Consider the following 25080-nt stretch of genomic DNA (forward strand, 5'->3'; position numbering starts at 1 on the left):
TGTTAAAAATGTTCCGTACAAGTTTCGATGTTTCGTAATTCATATTCAAGAAAAGAAAAGGAAACGCGAAAGAAAGGGGGAAAACGAAATTGCTGCAGATTTGAATAAATACCGCATGTTTCGCTTATAAGATACACAAACAAACAATGACTGATTGGACGATCGACCTTTCCACCGCAATACCACAACATCAGGCCTCTAAGGGAACCCGTAGATGGTAGCGCTGGAGATTAATTATGACCGCGCGTGTGGTTCCTTGGTGTGCACATGTTCGTGCCTAAGCACACGAGCGGGCACACGGGCCGCATTCCCCCTCGGAATGCGGCCGCGGATCGAATCTACTCGGCAACCTCGTGCTCATCAGCACTACGTCCTAACCAATTAGAAACCGCGCAAGTAAACCAAACAACGGACATTTGGGATTCCGTGCGGATGCCTGAAAATAAATGGGATAACACGGGAGAATCATGCAAGTGTACATCTGCTCTGCAAAAAGAGGTGCATGACTCTGGTATAAAACATAACCCCCCCCCCCCTTTTTCCCTCTCTCTCTTTTTCGTGGAGCATGTAGCGCGATTCGGCCGGTTCAGATGGATTGCCTGAAGAGCCGGGCGTTACTTCTGTGACAAAATAGAGTATGCAGATGGCAAAATAAAGGAGATTCCCTAATTAACTTATGAATGATTCCAGTTGGAAAACAAGCCAATCAGTAGTAAAGTGACGTCTGCTTAGTAGAAATTCTCAGACTATCGCCTGATTGGTTTTACACTTAGGATCATCGCGAACTGCTTGACACAAACTTTTGGGCAACTGTTACTTGGAACGGCCATATATTTCGTAGCACAATTTAAGACAGTGTACGTCGACTGTGGTTCTAGCTATACACGATTTCTGCTTCTTCAATACCATATGGTTTCAGTTTCGCGATTGGAGCATTTGCTTAATTTCCTTATTACACGTACGTTCAAGGTCCGTTCAGCGTTCAGCGGTGGCGTAGCGGTAGAGCATCCACCTCGCGTGCAAGACGCCCGTGGTTCGAATCCCGGTGCCGCGCAACTTTCCACCGGAATAAAAAAAATCCGCGTGTTCATAAAATTGCATAAACAGGCCTGGAGTGCGGCGTGATCCCGGTGACCAGAACCGGTAACGCACTCCCTCACCAGAGCAGGACTGGCCACCCTGGTGCAGTACTTGGCCACAAGCCTCCTATATGAATAGGACACTGCAGTAATGAGTGGAAATGCGCAGACAAATATTATTAGAAAGTTTTGAGCGAAAGCATGGTAGATCGCTATCTTCAATGAAGATGCGTCTGGGATGTGAACGATAAAAGCCGGAAGGTGGTTTCAGTCGGCACTTGTGCAGGGTATAAAAAGAGTCATCGGAACTGTTCGTTTGGCAGGATGACCCGCCAACTGTAAACATGTAAATAATTAAAGTTAATTAGTATATATTTTTAATGTATGTGAAGCATTCATTTGCCTAGTCGGAGCCAAGGTCAAATGCGAGGCCGGCCAAAGTGAGAGAGTTTATAACTAAAGTGCGCGCTCAACCATGGGTCCACTCGTTGGCCGCTACTGCCCTGGTGGCTCATCTCCTCGCTCCACTCGTCGGTAGTGGTGCGCGCGCCACAGAAGGGCATGGCTCGGTTCCCGGCACTAACCCCAGCGGGAGGACTACGCCGAGGCCAGCCTCACCAGCAACCCAACAAAAGTCAAGGAAATAAGAAGCGCAAGCTGACGTCTTCCCAAGGTGGGGACAGCAGTGGCAAGGTAAGCTGGCCAGCAGAGGTAGCCTTCACCATTGCTTCGCACGCAAACAACAAACACAAGCTTCAGTAGGAAAATCAAACACTTAAAAGAGAATTAGAACTCCTACGAATTAAGCAGGGACAGCTAGAACGCAAGATGGCAGAACTCCGTGCCCTAGTCCGTGACCTTGAAGAGACAAAGGACGACAGGACTACACACCAGGCAACCCCACCCGTGGCAGGAAACAATGAATACTTTACCAAGACCACTCTAATACAAACACTGCAACAAATGATGAAGTAGATTACCGAACAAATCAGTCAAGTCGAAAGCTCAATCGGGAAACAAATGACTACCAGCAATGTAAGGGACAAGGTTGACCGTATCTACCGCAAACCAGGACTAGCGGCCCTGTAAAACGATTCGAACACCCCAGAGACCGCACGCAATTCGTCGCGTACTAACAAGGGAAGTAGACGCTACACAAAACAAGAACAATTACACATATGGCGGTCCAACTGCCACGGACATCGCAGGAAGCAAGGCCTGCTCAAACAATACATGAACACGCACCTAACGGCCCCTACCGTAATTACACTCCAGGAGACCGGAGGAAAACTTGTCCTGCTAGGATACGAGGTTTACGACGGCCCAACAGAGTGCATAGTAGCCATTCTAGTCTACATGAGAGCAACAGCCGTTGGGCATGATGTTATTCCCAATACTCATGTAGAGCATGTTATAGTAGAAATTGTAACAAAAAAGGAACACGTCACGTTAAGTATAGCACCTTTGTGGTCAATCTCTATTGCCCCCCTCCCCAGACAAAAAGGGCCACAAGTGGCAGATCTCTTCCAAGGAGCATGTAACCCAGCGAGAAGCAACCCTCTAATCATCATAGGAGTCTTCAACGCCCGCGACTCAAGCTGGGGCTATTCGCACACAGATGCAAGAGGGAAAACAATCATACAGGCAGCAGAGGACCTGTATCTCCAGCTGCTCACAGATACAGCCGCCGCTACCAGAATCGGCAACTGTGAAAACAAGGACATGAGCTCTGACCTCACATTTGTCAAAGGAAGACAGGATAGCTTCTGGGTAAATCTACAGGAGATACTAGGAAGCGACCACTGCATAGTGCATACGAGAGTAGGTGCAGGGGGCGCGAGATGTCAAATTGGACGAGCCAAGATAACCAACCGTACTGCTTTTCGCGCAGAAAGTAAAGAACAACTTGGCAAGATAATCACCCTCAAATAATGGTGTCAAAGCCTTACGGAGGTCCCAAACCATTGCAGAACACCCATACAACGGACAGCAGATATACCAGAGGTAGACGGGAATCTTCTACGAAACCGGGAAGCCAGACACGGTCTAGTAAAACGCTGGAGGTGCCAGAAGCATAACAGAAAGTTCAAGTTCAAAATTGCAGAACTAAGAGCCAAAGCTTAAGCCTCCGCGCTCAGCTAGCTAGCCTCAACTTGTAGCAACTGAGTGAATCGCTGGCAGGCGCATTAAATACGGCGCGCCCTTGGAATATTCTAAGAGCACTAATCGATAAGCGGAACACAACCAAGTATACTGCCCCGGTAGGTGATGCACAAGAAAACCTGTCATTCGCAACCTTGGCCACGAAGCCATTCTAGAATTCACAAAATTCATAAATGACCACTGGGAGGTGGAGACCGCACCGGTAGAATGGAAGCACGTGGAAGTACTACTTCTTGCCAAATCAGGCAAGAAGCTTCAGGTTGAGAATCTCCGAACGATACCGCTTACATTATGCCTTAGTAAGCTATATGTGCGGATCCTCACTCAGAGACTCCAGAACTGCATAGTAGTGAAATATTTGTATCAACAGATTATGTTTGGTTTCAGGGCAAAACTCTCAACACAGGATGTGCTCCTCGAACTTAAGGAATAGGTCCTCAAGAACGTCACAACTCGAGGAGTACGCATTGTCATGGCCCTAGAGAGAGAGAGAGAGAGAGAGGAATACAGGAATGCAGGGATGTTAACCAGTCAAGGGTCTGGTTGGCTACCCTACGCTAGGGGAAGGGAGAAGGGGAAGAGCGAGAAGGGCAGAGAAGGTGTAGAGATGTGTACGGACAGTAGTTGAGTTAAAGCCGCTCGCGCAATCCAGACGTTGTGAGAAAGCACAAAAGTGCTTTCACTGCCTTTTGAGCCGATGATCGACGGGCTCTAGTACTGTCTGTTCACTCAGAGGACGATCATATATTTTCCTAAATGTGTTGGACAAATCTTGTCTGTGCTTGAAATTGAAGACAATGGCACAATAAGTGGTCAATGTTCTCCTCGCATCCGCAGACATCACATGCAGGACTATCAGCCATTCCAATTAGAGCTGAGTAGGGACTCGTGAATGGAACTCCAAGCCACAACCGACAAAAAAGAGACGCTTCGCGTCGGTGCAGACCGGCCAGAGGTCTGAGTTGCAGTGACGGTTTTAGTCTGTGCAGTCTTGTGCGCCTTGTATGTGCGGTATTCCACTCTGCTAAGGAGATCGTGCGTGCTAGAACGCGAAGTTGTCTCGCGGCGTCGGTCCTTGAGAGAAGAATGGGGTCGCAGCGGTCTTCTTGGTTTGGCGTCCGAGCTGCCTTACCTGCGTCATCATTTTCTATGATACCGCAATGACCTGGTATCCATTCAAAGAGATATCATGGCCTTTTTCTCTTTAGTGATGGACAAGTTCCACGATTTCGCACGTGAGCTGATCGTGAGTTCCGTGTCGGAGAAACGACTGCACACTTTCAGGAGACTAGGACTTTCAGCATTGATCACATCAAGCGCGTCACGGAGAGCCGCGAGCTCTGCAGCTGTAGACGTAGTTGTAGTAGCTTCGACGGTGGTCCCCGACTCGAACAGTCCGGCTCTTCTTTGAGGCGCTTCGCGCCCCGGCCGTTAGGCCTCATACCGTAGGTCCCGCGTCCGGCCTCCCCGTCGAAGCTACTACAAACTGGCAACGAGGATGGGATCAGAGAAAGAACAACTTTACTCCAGCGAGGGGAAACGCAGGAGGTATACTTACAGCTTTTGGCGCTGAGTGGCGCCCTGACGTAAACGATTCGAATCCGAAACTGGAAGCCGACACAGGATATTAAAGTAGTGACATGGGAAGTCTTGAACCGCTAGGTTATTCTCACTGTTGGTGTAACTACAGCGCCACCGGAACTGGTTCATGTAGTTGTTCCATCAGTATAGACGGGTGTGCAGTTGGTGTATTTCTCGTACAAGAGAAGTAAAGTTAGTTGCTTGAGTGCTGATGACGGCAAGTCAAACTTTTTCTGAAGTCCTGGGATTGTAAAGGTTACTTGAGTACGGCGCACACACCATGGAGGAATGGAAGGTCTTGCTTCAGGTGCGTAACCTGACCTGAGAGACGCACGGTGCGCGAAGACAGTCGCACTGAATGTCGTGTGGGGCCTATCTACTGGGACACTTGTGGAGGTGGTGAGTAGTGGTCCGGGCGGGGTTTTTACAATTGCTAGTAGGTACAGCGGGGCGTGGCGCTTTTGACGGCGCTCGACGATTCTGAGCAGGCGCGAGTAACAGCGGGTGCGAGAGAGAAAATCTGGGGGCCTTTACTCCTTGAATATGTGACTCTGCCTAGGCAATAGGGTGGAGAAGTTTCCTTGCGAGTGTAGCGTGCGTTTGTCCTTAGGTGTGCCGGCATGGTGGAGGGGGTCGAGTTTGTTTACGCTTCGCCGCTGACTGCCCGCGTGGTGAGGCAGTGGGTACGAACGCCCCATTTGGTGATCGCTCTCTCTGAAGGGGCAAGGTTCTGACTGGTGTTGTATAAGACGCAGGTCACTTTGTTAGTCGCGACGATAGATTGCATTTTTTACAAGCACTGCTCCAGGAGGGCACATGTAACTGGCAAATCGACGCCTCAGGAGAGCACCTGACGTTATTTATTTATTTATTTCGGAATACTGTCAACCCCTTCTTGGTATTTTAACAGGAGAGGGCAAAACATACAAATACAGTTTCAGTGCTAATATATACATATTTTTGAAGAGTAAAAAATAAAGGCACAACATGCAATACACATGACAATAATAAATAAAACTGATGATGGCACTCGAATACCATGAATACACTCAGAGGAACACTGTAATATATTATTATGAACAAGGTTATGCTGAGAGGAATGTAAGCACAGAGCTCTCAACGAGGGTAATAAATTTGTATATGGTGCTCTGGGCCGTGATTGATGGATGCAAGCGATTCCAGTCTCAGACAACATGTGGAAAAAAAGAATATCGGAAAATATTACTGTGACAGAAATATTCTTCAAGGGTGAGTGCATGTTTGTGACGTGTTAGTCTTGTAGTGTTTATACGAACAAAGTCTGTGGGAGACATCTTTAATGCATTATTAAGCGGTAAATACAAAAACTTTAGACGGTGTAATTTAGCACGGCTGGACAACGTGTGAAGCCCAGCCGCGCGCAAAAGATCTGTGGCTGAATGCATGCGTCCATAGCAGTTGAAGATAAAGCGCACGGCTTTCCTTTGAACCATTTCGAGTGTTTGAACGTTGTTCTTAGTGTGGGGGAACCAAGCTATGCTAGCGTATTCTAAGACCGGACAGATAAAGGTGACGCAAGCTAGAAGTTTTGTATGAGATGTAGAATGACGAAGGGCCCTTTTAAGAAAAAATAATTTGTTCATTGCTTTGCTAGCTATGCTTTGAGCATGCGTAGTCGAGTTTAAGTCAGAAGTGATGACTACACCCAAGTATCGATATTCAATCACACTACTGATATTCATGTTATTGCAAGAGTATACATAATCTAATTTACACTTTTTCCTTGTAATGGACATATAGAACGTTCTTTCGAAATTAATTACCATCTGCTATTTATTATACCACTCTGCCATTTTTGCTAGAGCATTGTTAAGTTTTTCCTGGTAATTAGAGTCTTTTATTTCTTGGTACAGCACGCAGTCAACCGCGAATAGTCGCTTTTTTCCTCAGTTTCATTTGATATGTCGGTAATAAAAAGTAGAAACAACAGTGGGGCTAAAACTGTACCTTGAGGTACTCCTGAAAGAACAGTTACTAACTTGGAGGCAGGATGGTCGTATTGCACAAATTGATAACGATCAGAGAGGTAATTATAAATACATCGTACCAGTGGTCCATCGCGAAATATCGTTTTAATTTTAAAGTGGAGTTTAGTATGAGAGACTCGGTCGAAAGCCTTCGATAGATCCAGGAAAAGGGCGTCGATTTGCGACTGATTGTCAATGCTTTGTGCAAAATCATGCATAATTTCTACTAGTTGCGTAGCGGTTGACAAGCCACTACGAAATCCATGTTGGCTTCTGTGGAGTATGTTATTGACTTCGACAAAATTTGTCAGAAATTTCGGAATGATATGCTCCAGTAATTTGCAACATGTACATGTCAGTGATATTGGCCGAGAATTAGCTGCCGATAAAACATTGCCAGATTTATGCCCCGGAATTATTTTCGCTAGTTTCCACTCAGCAGGAAGGCTACACTCATCGATTGATTTTTGATATGTCAGGCAGAGGTATTTATAGGCTCAGCATACCGCTTGAGAAATTTGTTCGGGATTCCATCTGGTCCACCACATTTCTTATCATCCATGTTTAACAGCATCATAAGCACTCCCGCCTCGGATATTAATGGAGTACCTGTACATTCGAATTCGAGTGCAATGTCAAAGCAGTCGTTCTCATGTGTGAACATTGACTGGAAGTGAGTGTTAAAGGTGTCAGCGTCAATTCCTTCGGTGTATTTTGTCTTGCTGTTTGAGCGTTGGGAGCTTAGGTATCTCCAGAATTTGCTGGGTGCTGATTTAATGAAACTTTTTAGGTGTGCTATTACAATAAGTCAGTTTAGCAGTCTTCATTTTACTTTTTAATAGGCTAGTTAGAGAGTGAAGGCGAGTAAGGTAGTTCGGAACCGGGCGTACTTTGTTTGATTTTCTCAGTCCTTTGATTTTACGCTTGAGGTGAATAGCATCGCGTGTTATCCATAGACTCTTTTTCTTTGTGTAATTTGTTACAGGGGGAATGAAATTGTCAATGCAATGTCTGACATTAACCTTAAAACATGCCCATACCTGATCAATGGTTGACGAATCATCCATACACAGTTCAAGAAAATTGGCGTATTCATGAACAAGATATGTTATAATGGCTGCGTCATTTGCCTTTCCAAATGCTAATATTGGCGAACTATCTTTTTTGACAGCAATAGGAACAGGGAAAAGCAGAGTGCACAACACAAGCTTATGGTCTGACAAACCTTCTAGTATTTCAGTGTATATTGCGGTTGATAAAAAATAATCACTAACGAAAACCAAATCGAGTATGGAGCTGGGCGACCCTTGAATGCGAGTAGGTCTGTGGACAAGTTGATTCAAGTTAAATGCAAATATAATGTCCGAGAGAACATTATTATAAAGTGATCTCGGGATTCGAGCGCTCCAGTCCGATTCCGAAATATTAAAGTACCCAGCCAAAATAGTTTTGTCACCTGATATGTGCCGGTGCATGTAATCAAGTAAAGGAACCAGCACTCTTATATTAAAGCAGGCGGCGCAGGATCTTCGGGCCACCCAAGGGGTAGCGGGGGGATCAAAGCTGGAAGCCGGGCGGCCCGTGGGTTGGGGCCGCGAAAGCCGAAGCGTGCCAGCGGGTGTTCGCATAAAAAATTCGCTGTCCGCGACAGCGGACCGCCGATCTTATACTCCCCTGGCACGCGCAGGCCTCTGCGATCCCCAACCCACGCACCAGTCCGGCTTCTAGCATTGATGTCCCCGTTGCTGCTTTGGTGTCCTGGAGGCGCCACCAATAATGCGAAATAGTGACACGTTGTTTTAATTAGCAAACAACACGATTGAACAAATATAATTGCGTCGAGCCGCCAGCTTGCGATGCTAGGTTCCGCACTACCGCGCCCCGCGACATCTGCCGGCGCGCCTAGGGACAAGCGCACACAACACGCGCTAAGAAACTCCTCCGTAGTGCTTAGGCGAAGTCGTATATTCACGGAGCAAAAGTCTCCACATTTGCTCTCTCGCACCCGCTCTTACTCGCGCAAGCGCGCAAACGTCCGTCGTCTCCGCATGTGCCACGTCCCGCTGTAACTACTAGCAATTGGAAATACGCGGTGTTGGACATGACCGGTAGGCTAGTACCACAGGAATCCAATAAAGAGGACCCTGTGCAGTTGCAGCGTAGATTGTATTAGCACTCCCCAGGTGTTTCCTGCTAGGAACTTAAACATATGGCAAAATACTGTCAGGCGTTTTCTCACATAATTCACATGAGGGGTCCAGGAGAGGTTTCTGTCAATGACCACCCCCAGAAATCTGTTACTCGCGCTGTACGAGATCAGCTGTCCGTCGACGGATATCACGTATGGAGACATTGTTTTTCTTGTAAGCGCCACCACTGCACACTTTTCACATGATATATGAAGTCTTTGCTCTCGAAGGTAGGATGAGGTTAAAGTGGCTGCCTTCTGAAGCCGCGCGCGAAGCTGCAGTCGCGTCACACCCGACGTCCATATGCAAATGTTGTCGGCATAGGTGGAGAGCCTAATGGTGCATGGCAGGATGTCAGCGAGTTCAATGAGTGTTAGACTGAAGAGCGTTGGGCTCAGTACTCCGCCCTGGGGCACCCCACGGTTACTGTAATGCTGGGATGCCGGGCCATCCTTGGTAAGTACGAAAAAAGATCTCTTATGTAGATAGCTACTTATCCAGAAATACACCTTGCCGACAAGTCCTACTACCTCTAACGCGTCGAAAATCGCTTCGTGCGTTACGTTATCGTACGCTTCTTTAACATCCAGAAACAGGGCAGCAGATCTTTTGCAGGGCTACTGGGGCTGGACGTACGTAACGAAGTCGATAACGTTGTCTATGGAAGAACGACCACACCTGAAACCGGCCACAGCATGTGGATATACCTGGTAATGTTCGAGATACCATTCTAGCCGTGCTAGAACCACCCTCTCCATTAGTTTTCCGACGCAACTTGCAAGCGCAATTCGTCGGTATGATGCAGGCGACTTGCCAGGCTTGAGCAGCGGAATTAGGCGACTGGTCTTCAATTCCTGGGGAACCGTACCTGTCTGACAGGAGCTGTTGAACAAGAGCAGGACCATTTTCCGAGCCTCTTCGCCAAGATTACATAGGGCACGGTAGGTTATACTGTCAGGTCCTGGTGAAGATGAACGCTTGCACAAGGCAAGTGCAGCTTCGAGTTCGTCCATGGAGAAAGGAATGTCCATGCGGGGGTCGCGTGAAATCGGTGAGTGGTGGACCGTTGATGTTCCAGCGGAACTAGTTTCGCCAGCAATCCTACTGCAGAATTCTTCAGCGACGTCAATCTCGCTGCATTGTTGGTGAAGGGCAAAAGACTTGAAAGGGTGGCGCTGATGGGGGGTTCCACGGAGACCACGAACAATTCTGGATATGTGAGACAAAGGTGGTCGTGGATCCAAAGACTCGCAGAATGACATCCATATTTGCGATGCAAGTTTGTCCATGCGACGCCCAGTTTTCTTTTGCGTTCTTCTGGCCAACCTCAAGTCATGTATACAGACTTCGTGCGTCTGTATCTTCGCTCTGCACGGCAACGAATTGCACGAAGCTTCTCGAGCTCAACGTGGTATTCGATGCGTGTATACGCTCTTGGAAGCGAATGTGTGGCAGCCTCTAGGGTACCATTTATGATGTCCTCTAGGCTAGAGGACAAGTCATCCCGACAGCCGTCTTCGAGAATTGATTTGAACATTGACCAGTCGATACATTGCTTGACGGCGGCTAACTTGGAGCCCGTCAACCATTCAATCCTAACTGGGTAGGTGGTCACTTCCCCGCGTTTCAATATCCCGAAACCACCTGACCTTTCTAGTGAAGGACCCTGTAACAAAGGTGAGGTCCAGGCAGCTATACAGTAGGCAGTTCCACGCAGAAAGATGGGGCTTCCATCATTTAACAAGCCCAGTTCTTTTTCGGAGGCAAATGACACTAATGTTCTGCCTCTCAAGTTTATCTTAGAGCTTCCCCAGAGATGGTGGTGGGCATTAAAATCTCCAGTCATCACCAAAGGCTGCCGAGTCGCTGTTGTAATTCGCCCTAACCGCTCGCAGTCCAGCCGACCTGAGGGCGATATGTAGGCTCCAACTACTGTGAAAGTGAGCTTGCCTTTCTTCAACGTTTGACATACGTACTGTTCTTCTTGGTCAGGTGGCAATGGATGATCGTTCTACTTAAGATGACGTCGTATGAATACGATGATCTTACTGCATTCTCCGTGGGTGGCGGACATGAAACGCTAATACCCAGACAGTCTGATGTTATCTGATAGGGGCTCGCAGACGACGATGATGGGGAACTTATTCATGAACACGAACTGTCGAAAGTCCGACATGCGTGACTTAAGTCCTCTGGCGTTCCAGTGAAATATCGACGCATTCCGGACTTCGTCACGGAACGACGCCTTCTGGAGAGCCATGATTTCAACCAAGAGCTGCAAGTACTGGACTCAAACTGTCCAGCACCTGTAGCGCGCTTTGCCCAGACGAAGGTTTCTCGTTGGTAAGTATAACGCGAATGGCATTCATGAGCGACCGCAGAATGTTGATTACCTGGAGATCATCAGCCAGCATCGCTTCAGCAGTTGCTGAAGCCGTCGAAGTCGATGCCTTTTGGGGCAACTTAGCAGGGAGTTGTGCCCTCGGTAGCTCCGGACATTCTTCAGGACGGGCGAGTCATTCCGCGTTGTTTGCTTTCCTTGTATCTGTGTTGGTGGCATTATGCGTTGATGCAGCAATCCTTCTGACGGAAGATGGAGGGTTTCTACCTGCAGTTGCAGAATTTCGTGAACGTTTGCGGTGTCCATGCTAACATCGCCGAACAGCGGCAGCAGCCTCTCGAGGCGTTGAATTGTCCCGCACCATTCGTTTTAGGGTCGCGAATTCCTTCCGCACCCACGGGAAATTCTTTTGTTGAGGCCTTGTGATGACCACTGCAGTTAAGGCACTTTAGAACATCTGTGCTGCAGGCATCTTCTGAATGGGACTCAGAGCACCGCGGGCACACGACGTTGTTCACGCAGACACCCTTTACGTGGCCAGTCTTGCAACACTTGAAACACTGGAGGGACTTTGGTACGAATGGTTGCGCTGGATGGCGGACATGTCCTACCTTGATGTGGGAAGCAAGGCTGTCTCCTTCAAACAAAATCTTGACACAGCGTGTGTTTCCCATTCTAAAAATCGTCGTTATGAAAGGGCCTTCTGTCGTTGGCTTGATCAGTATTGGGAAGTCATCATTGGGGATGGCAACGTCGACGTCATAAATGACAGCCGTAGTACCATCGCCGCCTGTAGGGATCATTGATCGCACCTTTACATTGTCGATCTCAGTTATATTACGTAGGCCTTCAAGGGCGCTGCGATGTAGCACATGAACTGCCAGGATATTTTCTTGCGAGTGTATTCGCACGTCTTTAATCTCATTTGGTGCGATTCTCTCGAGTAACGAAGAGAGTATCTGCCTGTTGAGGAACCGCAAATTGGTCGCCGTGTTCACGGGCATAAAGAGCACAGTGTGCGGCCAGCGCAGTGGTGCACTCTTCACGGTAGAAGTACTTGGCGACGAAGAGGCCCGCAGTAGTCTTCTTTTTGCTGATCTACTCATCACGACCTGGAAGTCATCGTCCGATGAGTCGTGGCTGTCCGAACATAACTCAGTGGACTCGCTGTCTTTATCGCTTGACGCACTTTCACGTTTTTTGGACGCTATCCGACCTGACAGCTGCGCATCAGGAAAGTCCTCGGAGTTCTCTTCATCCATTGCCGCAAGGAAGGAGCGGCAGAACCCAGAAATGCAGGGAAACAAAGAGAAAAAGCGGAGACAAAAGTGCAAGCTTTCTATCAAAGAATCACTTCCTTTATGGCCCTAGACATCAAGGTGGCTTCTGACAGTGCCAGCCTTGAGGCCATCCTGACTTGATTAGGAAGGTGCGGTAAACGCATCTACGGCTACGTAAAAGCATTAATCTTATACAGAACAGCCACCATAGGCACAAGCGATGCCCGCACAAATACCTTCCAAGTCCCCAATAAGGGCACGTCCCAGGGATCGGTAATTTGACCGTGGTTCTAACAGCCGTGATCGGATTTGCCAGAAATTTAGAGAACATTCCGGAGACGAGACATGTGATGTACGTGAATGATATTACAATTTGGATCATCAAGGGCTCCCTGGGGGCAAAAGGAAGGAAAACTACAAGAAACCGCCAACTGCGTCGAACAGTATATTCAAAAAAGTATAGCCTGCAATGCTCAACGAAGAAATCCGCGCTACTCAGAGCATGGAGACACAAACTAAATAGGATGGTACCCACAGACACAAGTCTCCGTCTCAACGTGTACCTCGAGTGCCGTGAGATACCAGAGAAGACCAGAATTAAAGTGCTGGGGATGTGGCTCCAGTCTAACCAAAGAAGCACGCACACCCAAACGCTCCTCAAAAATACAACGCTACTGGTTACCAGAATGATTAAGAGAATCGCCAATCTTCGGACAGAACTGCGGGAACAGGAGACTTTGAAAGTAGTAAGGGCTTAGTCATCAGCAGGGTCATGTATATATATAATCTACCGTACTAATGACTGAATCTCGATGAAGAGAGACAAGCGTAACTAATAATTCGGAAAGCGTACAAGACTGCACTGTAACTCCCAATCAGTACGCGTCCAGGGAAACTCCTTGCCTTCGGGGTGCACATCACCTTCCAAGAACATCGGTGAGCTGAGATCCAGGCACAAAAAGAAAGACTCATGTATACACTAACCGGCTGGGCACTTCTCACACACCTTGGATATAATGAAGAAATTAGGACAATGACAGCAACGGCTGACATACCGGATGAAATTCGCGGACAACTCGGACTGAACTCGATAGCGAAAAACATGAACCGGAAGCTACACGAAGGCACGCGGGCAGCACGTGCGGATTACTTCCAACCCAAGTACCCCACCAAAAACGAGGTAGTGTACGTCGACGCAGTTACACAAGATCCCAAACGAGGACGCAGAGTGGCCATTGTCATCAACGCAAACCTTCGCCAAATCACAAGCGACTCATTAAGCCAAAACGCCGTGCCTGAAGCTAAGGAGCTACCTGTCGCTCTAACAGCAGGGGAGGGTTTCAGAACCATCAAATCTCTAAACATTCTACAGTTAAAACTCGATCTAACAAAACCCGATTTTCCAAAGTTCCCGCTGGAAAGAAGAAATTTCCATTCTCCGGCAAGTACCCATAGGGTTCAATATTATCATCAACCCATATTAAGGAAAGAAACTTGGCCGAACGCAATTTAACGAAGTTTCTCTTGAAATCAATGACCAGGAAGAGCGGTGATTTCTTTTTAATTTTGGCACGGACGGGTCCTTCTTTGACCATGCGCTCTAAAGCTACCGTGCTAAAACATCTAGGCACCACGGTCACATCCCTATCTTTATTTTCACGAGGCTGCACGTCGCGCCCATATGGATCAGCCGACTCAACACTGCCTCGGTAGGGGCGGCGGCTGTTGCTATGTTTCATGGTTCACGGGAAAGATGCCTATATTAGCGGCAAATACAATGCCGCGGTAGCTTTTGTGTGTGGCTGCGTTACAGTTGGCTGTTACAAGGCTGTTGAAACCCTGCACCAAGGGCCCCACCCGTGCTTAACCCAGTGAAGTGTGTCCGAGAAGACCCTGACGGACTATCACGGAAGACCCTGTAACTAGAGACCAATACATATTTCGATGATGATGATGATGGCTGGGTTGCGTTAGCTGCGCTATGTTGCCCGTACGCCTCTACTTGCAGTACAACAATGGGCCCCGTAAAGCGTCAAGCGCAAGAGGAGCATACGAGTTCAAAGGCTTCGCAGAGACGCGTGCTTTCAGTTTCAGTTTATTGTTCTTTAAGTACACGGAATTGGTAAGAGACAATATACAGACGAGGGTCCCAAAGTCAAAGGCTGCAGCAAATACTGCAAAAGCACTTTGCCGATGACGAATTTGTTGCGTCGTGTAGCGTGTGCGATCGCCCCTGCATCCCATCGTACGTCGTCAGGGCGTCGTGACCGGCGCATGGGGTGGTCCTCGAGCGAGCGTTTCCCCGAGAGGACGATACTTCGTTCGGGCTTTGCGCCCCGTGCAGGAGAGAAATGCTTCGCATGAACTTAGATAATCATCGTGGATGGTTTCTCCCGTAATTATATAATTATAGCGACCTAGGCAGTGCGGTTTGTCGTCTAAGTAACGTCCGCCTCTTCCGCAATCGGTCTTTTTCACGGCGCGGCAGGGTATGCACCCTGCCCTGAAGCGGATTAGTCGCCAAATGTTTTGGAAGGGTCGCGCGCGCGGCTTGATCTGAGAAAAAGAAAGCGCACAGACGCTCACTGCTGTGAACACTCGTGAAGTCTACCACGTCGCAACTCCACCGGTTGCTCTACGTTGGTGCTGTGCTGAAAACGTGCTTAGCGCACCACTGCAATTCCATGTTTAACACGGAAAGCGGCCAGGGCTTCATACAGGCTGCACCGTGAACCACGCAGTAGCCGCCTTTCATTGGTGGCTAGCACTTCAAAAACATGACCTTGCTGGCGAAGTCTTTCTGCAGCGTCGGTCCTCTCCCGCTGGCGGTGGCAGCGCGTCCCTGACTCCACGTACTCGCTTCACGTATGCGAGAGCGACAAGACGCCGACGGCCAACGATTGGCCGACTATTCAGCACAGTGTGTCGCTGAGACCATCTTATCATACGAGGCCGACAACGACGCAACCGATGAGCGCGATTTGTCGTATATAGTCTGACAGAATTTCGTGCCGACGACACCAGCAAAATCAAGCCGGCGACCATCCGTCGGCTGATCCCTGAGCGATTGGCCGCCGAGCCGACGACGCGATAGCCGCAGCGCTTTCGCTTGTATATATAGTTAATCGTGCTCAAAATTAGCCGAAACATCCTTTCGAAGTTGAAATGCACAAAATGCAGCCCTCTCCTACCGTGCACATGAAGTTTGAGCCGATGTTGATCCTGCTCAGCGAAAGTTAAGTCTAGCGGCGTCGTCGAGTTCGTGAATAATTTTTCCGAAAATTGTCATCCTTGAAGTTCGTTCGAAGTGGATACGCCTGATGAACTCACCGGCTACAATTGGTAGGTTGCAAGATGTGCCTTAAATTAAGTTATTCTATAATACTTCGTGAACTTTCGCTAATTAGTTGATTATGCATTTTGATTTCTCGCGCCAGTGATGTTCCACCACCGAGTACACAAACTCAATGACTAGAGTTGTACTATATAACGCATGCAATTTTTAATAGTTCCGCATGATATAAAATGCGATATGATCAGAAAAAAGAAAACGATAAAGAGCGACGCCCCCCCCCCCCCCCGTTTTCTTTATCACGATGCAAGCTGAGATGCTTGTAGCCCGGTATACAGTGTTGTGAGTTCGGAGTGGAGGACGAGACACGGACTCTTTCTACAGACGAAGAATAAACGAAAAATTTTATACAATATTTACAGGTAGTGTATGATAGAGTACATATAGCTGTAAGAGCGGATCATACCGACCGGGCGGCTGGAGGCGACTCTATCTTCACAATGATCCGGTTCTCCCTTAAATCTCTTCGACGACTCCTCGTCGGCAGGAACCAGGCGGGGCGGGTGCTGACGTCACCCGCGTCGAATTCTTGATTCGTCGCGGAGATGGCTGGGTGCTTCTTGAAGTCCTCATCGTCGGATTCTTGATTCGTCGCGGAGAAGTGGGAGTTCCCGTCGCCTCAATGATAGGCACGTAGTATGGCACAACAGCACCCCCGCTGCCAGATAATGCATCCAGAAGTCGAGCTGTTCGACGCGGCTCGACGTATGCGATGTGCTGATTGAGTGACGTCTCTGATGGGCTTAAGGAAACGCCTTTGCCGCCCTTTCATCCGCTGGTCTTTCCTTTGCTTGGATCTGAGAAAGCTCACGGAGTGGCCGGAAATTAACGCCAGCGACTTCGGCGAAACTGAGCGCCCTCCCAGTGCTCTCCACAACGCCAGACCAAACTCTATGAAAACAAACGCTCTAACCCCCTCTGTGTTCTCAACAGCACCATTACGATTATTGCACTAAACACGAAACACTCACCAAATAAAGGGCCCGGGATACATACCTCTACAAAGAGTGTTCATAAAGAAGACACGTTCAAAGAGAATAAACAGCTAAAGGATAGATTGCAAAGCCACTCCTAACAGTCATTCGGGTAGGCAAGACACAGCTTAGGCGATCGAAGAAAGTTTGTATTTTGCCCTGTCTCGCTCCGAGCGAAATTCTGTATTTTGGTTTGCAATGATAGCCCATTCGAGTGGATGCGGTACGCTCTCAAGTGATCTGGAGCCTAATTTTAATCTGTGACACTTACATTACGATACCCTTCACACGATATTGTGTCATAAGAGATTATCAGTCAACTTCAATGTGTTAAAATAACTGAAGAGGCAAGAGAATACATGAAAACGTAGCATTAAAACTTTTAACTTCTAGGATAAGCTCTCGGATAAGCATAGGCGCAGCCTAAAAGGCTCTGCTAAGTCCGTTAGCATTTGCATGCAGCTTGCCCTTCTTGTAGCGAACAGAGAAATTATGGTGCTGAAGTGACAAGCTCCACCTGAGTAGACGGCCATTTCTAGGTAACATGGTGTGTAATCAAGTCAAAGGGTAATGATCCGTCTCGACAATCAATGCAGACACGGAGACATAACAAGCAAGCTTATCGACAGCCCATACCAGACAAGCGCAATCCTTTTCGGACGTACTATACGCCTCCTCTCTGACACTAAGCTTCCGGCTCAAAAATAAAACTATAGCCGCTCGTCCCCATTTGCATCCTGCTGGCAAAGTATGGCTCCTAGGCCGCGGTCATTCGCATCACATTGTACGAGAAAGACTTTAGAGAAATTAGGGGCCATAAGCACCGGTCTTTCTCCCAGGTCTTGTTTCAGGCTCTCGAAAGCCTTTTCTTTCTTTTCATCCCACGAAATGGTCGTTGGCTCTGATTTCCGGAGACAATTTGTCAAAGGGCTAGCGAGATTCGAGTAATTTTTCACGTAGTGCTGCTAATACCCCTCAAGTCCCGAAAACGCCCTTACTTCCGAATTTGTAGTTGGACGCCGGTATTCCAAAACGGCCACAAATTTTAGCTCGGAGGGTCTACGCTGGCCGCGCTCCACGACATGACCCAGGCCAGCTCCCACTAGCACACCCCAAATGGCACTTCCGCGCTCTGGCAGTGAGACCCGTGTCGCGCAGTCGACTTAGGATTGTGCGCAAATGGCTAGCATGCTCCTCCCAGGTGTTGGAGAAAATCGCCACTTCGTCCAAGTAAGGAACGGCGAAATCTCCTAACCCGTGCAACACTCGATTCATTAGGCTCCGAAACCAATAGGAAGCATTCTTTAGCGGCCGCATTTCGATGGGGGCGAAATGCGAAAACACCCGTGTACTTAGATTTAGGTGCACGTTAAAGAACCCCGGGTGGTCAAAATTTCCGGAGTCCTCCACTACGGCGTGCCTCATAATCAGAAAGTGGTTTTGGCACGTAAAATCCCATAATTAATTAATTAAGCATTCTTTAGGCCGAAGCTCAGCATCACAGGACGGAATGTTCCTAATGGCGAGATGAATGCTGCATACCGAGACGCACGTTCGGTCAGTGGGACTTGCCAATACCCTCGCATTAAATCCATAGTGGAGATATACATGGAATTGGCCACCGTCTCGACTCTTTCTTCGACGTTAGGTATTGGATAGGCCTGGTCTAGGATTACCGAATTTAACCGGCAATAATCCATGCCAGTTCTTGGCTCTGTACCTGGAGCTTCAACCAGGATAAGTGGGGAAGTGTAATCACTTTCTCCGGGCACAATGACACCCAGTTCGCACATGTGGCGGATCTCCGCTTCCATGATTTCCTTTTGCCGTGGCGAGACGCGGTACGGCTGGCTGCGGACCGGCTGTTCGCTCGACAACTTAATATCGAGCTCGATTAGAGTTGTTTTCCCTGGTCGGTCGGAAAATACTGGTTCGAAGTCCCGAACTATTTCCCTCAAGTCGTCTCGTTGCCTTTCCGAGAGGCGCTGTTCTTCAGCGATTAGCTCCAGAAACTCGCTAGCTGCGGCGTCGCTTCCCTGATGAAAACGCAAGGAATCCCTCTGTTCGTCTTCCGGCGCATTTAAGGTTTAAGTTTACTACTGCCTGACGATGACAGTACGGTTGGTTGTATGCCCGACCCTTGGAATCCTGATATTTCCGGTACTTGAGACCTGAGCTAGTGTAGAACGACATGTTCTTGCGGGCTACTCCTTCATTTACATTAGCCTGCAGCCTAGTTAGCGAAGGGTCACTTTTCTGTGCCGCGATAAGCGCCTCTCGGTCAACCCTACTAAGCTGCTCCCAGCAAAAGGATGCGGGACTAAGCAGTGAACCTTTCACTTCAGCCCTAAGCAGCCCATTTTCAAGGCTCCTCACCCACTGTCATTGATCCGGTAATTGATCCGTCACAAGTCTGAGTCCTCAGCTTTTCATCAGCCGTATCTCCCGGCCTAGGCTGCTACTGTGAGGACGTTAGATTGTCAGTTTCCTCGTTTGAATATGTGCTTTCAAGTTTCTTTGAGAGAGCGCGTGACCGTGATCACGTTAATGCCATGCAAGCGAGACTGGTAGAGAACGACCGGCCCTCATTTTCTAAAAGCTGCTCTGATTTGTTCGAAAAAAAAATATGGAAAGTGTTCGGGTAAACTTGGACTCACGGCTGCCCCCGTTCACAACCTTCGAAAACGCCCCCGAGGGTTACCCTGACAACTGGCAAGCACGCGCTCTGCACTTCTGCGACTTCGCTGACCCAGGTGCATTCCCTTGTATAGTCCCCGGGAGAAATACAGGACGGATGAGTAAGATCCATGGTGGCGGCTGAATCGCGAAGTGTCCTGCACAAATTCCCGCTTACCACGACATCCTGCATACAAGGCTCGAGCAGCCTCAGATTTTTGTCTGACTGGCTAATGTTGGCGAACGCGATTTGTTCCTTGCAGTTTGAGGAAATATGGCCTTCCTTTTTGCAACGGAAGCAGATAACTGGTCTCCGGGCCTCGAACGCGCGCTCCACGTCTGCCTCAGCTTTAGTGGCTTCAGCCGACTGGACTGTCTGTGCTAGCCCTTCCCTCGCCACCTCAGCCTTAGTGGTACTTTTTTGCTGAACTCGTCGCTCGTAAATGTTTTCTTATTAGGCGAAATTGGGCTGCGAGGGGAAAACCGCTTTACAGAATAGTCCTTTTTTAGCCTACCTTCCTGAATAGGTTTTTCTTGGAAGTTTCGCCGCGTGTAATATTCCTCTGCGAGCTGCGCTGCCTTCTCTAGGTTTGCCTCTGGGAGCCTGTCCTGCAGCCAAAGTCTAACTTCTTCTGCAAGAACTCGGTAAAACTGCTCCAGTGCTATGCATCAAGCACCTTGTCGTGGTTGGCATACACCTCTGCACTTTTGAGCCACTCTTTCAGATTAGACTAACTCGTACGCGAACTTAGTGTGCGACTCGCTGCCCCTTTTTTCCTGTCTAAACCGCTGTCGGAATTCCTCGGCAGAGAGGCGGTATTTGCGAAGAAGCGCGGCTTTTACCTTTCCATAGTTCTCGTAGTCTCCTCTAGAGAAGCGTGCGAAAACTTCCGCGGCCTGTCCTGGGACAATCGAAAGAAGTCTTTGAGACCAAAGGCTTTCGTCTAGCCCTATCTTTTCAAATGTACGTTCGAAATTCACGAGAAAAAGTGCGATATCACCGCCTATCCTGTATGAAAGCATCAGGTCCTGTATTCTCAGTTTAGGCGTATTGTCTCCACCGGAAAGGAGACTTGAACGCGCTGAGCTGAATCGACTTTGCTCTATTTACACTTCTCGCATTTTGAGAGCATGATCTCGCTTTTCGCGCATTCTTCTCTCCTGTGCCTCCTCGTGCCTTTTCTGCCCCTCTGCCTGGTCGTGCCTTTTTTTTCCTCTGCATCCTCGCGCCTTTTTTCTAGCTTCTCCTCTCAAGAATTTCTCCCCAAACCTCTTCGACTTCCTCCTCAGTTACCTCTTGTGCCCTCATTACGTCGAGAATGGCTTTCTTTCGCCTTGCCGCGGCAACCGAGATGCCCATCTCCTGACAAATATCAAGAAGGTCCTGTATCCTGAGCTTCTACATCGCGATCTGACGGCTCGTCTTCGGTTTTGCCTCTAAATTAGCTTTGCTTCCGAAGCCGGAAATCTATGCAAGGCCTGAAGCGAACTAAGACAAAAGCACTACAAGCCTTTCAGAATACTTGAGCTATTTTCCTTAGCATTTACGTGTGCGGCAGAGGTCTGGCGATGCGAAAGCCAAACGTTGGGCACTCACTCATCCAAAGTAGCTGGCGCCGGTCGGTCTTGTGGCGGCTGCTGAGTGGTGTAGCGGGCATTATCTGGCTTCGAATTCCACAGCTTGCCATCGACTGTTGTGACTTCGGGGTGGAGGACGAGAGACGGAGTCTTTCCGCAGAAGAAGAAGAAACGAAAAACTGATACAATATTTACAGGTTGTGTAGATAGAGTACATGTAGCTGTAAGAGCGCATCAGACCGACTGGGTGGCTGGAGGCGACTCTCTGTGTCCACAATGCTCTGGTTCTTCCTTAAATCCCTTTGGCGACTCCTCGTAGGCAGGAACCAGGCGGGGCGGGTGCTGACGTCACCCGCGCCGAATTCTTGATTCGTCGTGGAGATGGCCGGGCTCTTTTTCAAGTCTCCCTCGTCGAATTCTTGATTCGTCGCGGAGAAGTGCCCATCATTGAGGCAACTCTCGTCGCCTCAATGATAGGCAAGTAGTATGTCACAACAACAGTTTCCGCAGTTTCCAAGCCGGAGTTTGCGCACATAATCATGTTTCTGAACATGTAATATCTTCAAAATAATGACCAAAGCGGTTTGAGAAATATAAGACACTGTTATGCTTTATTTGGAAGCTTCTAGCGTTAGGATGAACTGAATATAGCTTCTAATCAAAAGGCGACGGTTTTCTCTGGCGTAACGTAAACACCATTATCCAGTGTGCCTGCGAGATTGTAAAAGTGGAACAGACAGACAGACAAAGAACTTTAATAACAATGTCCTGAGAAGCTTTGCCCTAGCGCAGAGCTGCGGGCCGCTCCCACGTGGGGACTGGTAGGCCGAGCCTAACCGCCGCATCGTGGGCTCTCTGGACAGCCCAAGTTTGACGTGCATATTCTGAGCTCCGGATGGCGGAGCTCCATTCTTGTTCTGTGATGCGATTGGGTCCCTGTAACGAGGGGCATCGCCAGAGCATGTGTGCGAGATTGCTAACAGCCCCACAGTCGGGGCAAGTAGAGCTGAAAGCCTCTGGAGTGATCGTGTGGAAAAGGGCCAGGTTTGGATAGCACTGCGTCTGAAGCATGCGTAAAGTGGACGCCAGAGGTCTAGCCAGTTTGCAGTGAGGGGGAGGACAAGTTCTCCTACCCAGGTGATAGTGCGTAGTAATTTCGCTGAAAGTAGTGAGAGTGTCCCGAAACTCGAGAACCCCGGAGTCTGAGCTCAATCTTGCTCCCGCCCGGTGGGTTAGTGCGCGCGCTTGGGAGTGGGCAATGTCATTAAGATTGGGAAACGAGTCAAGCTGGGGGTCGAGGTGAGCTGGAAACAACGTGATGGTGTGCGGAGAGATTATCTTGTTCTTGAGAATCTTGTGAGCCTCTTCAGCGATGGATCCTTTAAATACAGTTGTTGGGTTTAGACGTGTCAAAACGACGATTTTATTATGAGTTACGCCGTACTGAGGGACTCCGGATTAACTCTGACCACCTGGGGTTCTTAAAAGTGTACTCAGTGCATGGTACACGGGCGTTTGTGCATTTCACCGCCATCGAAATGGGGACGCCACGGCCGGGATTCGAACCCGCGCCCTCGGCCTTGTAGAGCAACGCCATAGCCACTAGGCCACCTTGGCGTGTCTAAAAGAGGAACATATGGCGATACTTCGAAGGGGAAATATTATGAAATATATAATTCGTTTTAGTTCTTTAAACCTCGGACGTTTTCATACAAAATCTTTAACTCCTTGCTTATGATTATAAGCCTATTTTATTAAGTGATATTGGTTTTATGTCCACTATTGCATCGTAGGTGCGGGCATTTCCCTAATTTTACTGAGTTTTATTTTGCATCCTGAGAGGAAATAAAAATTGCCAAGAAAGTGTGCTCTGCCTTCGGTCTAGACGAAGAGTGGTACGGTTTCTGGGCACTTCGTTTCAGAGTATGGGAATGACCAGACGGAGATACCACAAACTCTAAAGACATTCGTATGTTCGTTCATTCGTTCGATCGTTCGTTCGTTCTCATTCATTCATTCATTCATTCATTAAATTATAGTGTTAAAACTGTACTCACCTGCCGGCACGAAGATGGCGACCGCCGAGCAGATAGAGGCGAAGACGTAGAGGCCTATGTAGGCGGTCCTGCGTCGAAAGTAGTTGACAGCGACCACGCCGAGAAGCCTGCCCGGGTACTCGGCCGCTGCAACCAAGGCAAAGCTCAGGTACGGGTCGCCCAGAAGGATGCTCGAGTAGGTCAGGTTGTAGTACACCAGCGTGTCTAGCACCCTGCGCGGCGAGACCCTGTCAGTCATTGCCCCGAAAGCATGATGGCGCGGCCTTACTTGGCTATTTAAAATTGTGAAGAGCAAGCATTGTCAGTTACTGAGCAAGACGGTGGATTTAGATTACACGTGGAAAAAGTAGTCGTAAAAATGTGTTAAAAACTCTCCTCCAGAAAAGGGCCTTATTTAGTTTTGATATTGCTATTCTCAACGAGATTCATCGCATGTAGTTGTCATACCCTTCCACCTTCTCACCCAATTAGATTGATATGAAATCCTCATATTAAATAGTTTGCCCATCATTATATAGTGCCCAAGATCACTGCTCAGGCAATCAATATTGGGTCATTGCTTGGTCGACACAGCATTGAATGAGTCACGTGGGCTCATAATAAATTATGGGTAAGGTGGACTATGTAGATGAACGGTTGCTTCTATAGATACACATGCCGCCCACGGGGTGAGTCATGCCGTAGATGCAATATTCTTCACCATAATCGACGAGAAACTTACGACTTGGAAGACAGGAGACACGACGTAATTCGTATGCTTCTTGACCGGAAAAGATCCGTGAACGTGGGCTTTGAGGACAGCTTGTCCTGTGGAATAAAAAAGAAATGGAGAAAAAATGGCAAAGAAATTTAATGCGATACTTAATCTACGTATCGTGCGCACGGCCGAGAACCAGAGCATTATCACTCTCAACGCGAATATTTTCATAAACTCATTCGTAGATCAAGACTCAATAAAGTTCTCTTGCGTAAGAGATTTTCTTATCGGCCGACGCTCCGACGCTCACCAATAATGACAGCCTTCATCACGAGACAACTGCCGCGCTGATGAAAGATCGGGGGCGGCGCCTGCGTGAGTGAACGAACGGCTGTGTTCTATCGTGAGGATTTCGTGCACTTCGATTTTACCGGCCACTGAAGAAATCACTTGGTCGTGTGTCGTATTCCTTCTGAGAACCATTTCCAGAAGGCAAATCCTATCGCCGGCTAGCCACCGGTGTTGTAAAGCTTCACGTCGGGCATTGAACGGCCGGTTCCATTCTGGGGCACAATGTGGAACTGCAGCACAAGCGGAGCTCAATAATAGCCGTGACGACCTGGCAGTTTAGCGAGGGAAGGGGAGACCAATCAAGCCGCCCCCCCTCTCCTACTCGTATCAATGCCGCGACACGATGCTGGCCGAGTATCGAAAAAAAGCCGCAAGTGCTGCCCTGTGCCGGTATGAGCGCGTTGAAACGACAAGAACTTACCCACTGCGGGATCCCGTATACGCAACGCAATATGTACCCAATAGAACACGTGCAGGAAAATCACGAGCACAATTATCCTCAAGCTGTCCTACACAACTTTTTTTTTGTTTTCCTGGTCACCCACAGCATCGCACTTGCTGGTCTTTGCTGTAAATAAATTGAAATTCAATTATTTAGGAGTGGAGCTGGTCAATAATGATCCTTTACTCTCGCTTTATGAATTCGGCCCAACGTGGGCCACGTGTCCGCGAAGCGGTTTCTTTGGCATAGAGCGGTTCCACGCGAGAGAACAATCGCTAGTCGACCGTGATAAAGAACGCCCTATCGAAGGCAGT

The 25080-nt window shown here is 48.5% G+C and overlaps 1 protein-coding gene across 6 annotated transcripts in view; it reads right to left on the reverse strand.

The window, feature by feature from the left end:
* LOC142566854 (organic cation transporter protein-like) overlaps positions 1-25080 on the reverse strand; it is a 119372-nt gene that overhangs the window by 5391 nt on the left and 88901 nt on the right. For 4 of the 6 annotated variants that reach the window (XM_075677760.1, XM_075677761.1, XM_075677756.1 and 1 more), the window contains 2 exons: positions 23998-24083; positions 23277-23488 (listed from right to left, as the gene is read on the reverse strand). In XM_075677760.1, the coding sequence (XP_075533875.1) occupies positions 23277-23488; positions 23998-24083 (298 nt within the window). The remainder of the gene's footprint in view (positions 1-23276; positions 23489-23997; positions 24084-25080) is intronic. The other 2 variants (XM_075677759.1, XM_075677758.1) reach the window with 1 other exon arrangement.

The sequence above is a fragment of the Dermacentor variabilis genome, unplaced genomic scaffold (genome assembly GCF_050947875.1).
Source record: "Dermacentor variabilis isolate Ectoservices unplaced genomic scaffold, ASM5094787v1 scaffold_13, whole genome shotgun sequence".
Lineage (NCBI taxonomy): Eukaryota > Metazoa > Arthropoda > Arachnida > Ixodida > Ixodidae > Dermacentor > Dermacentor variabilis.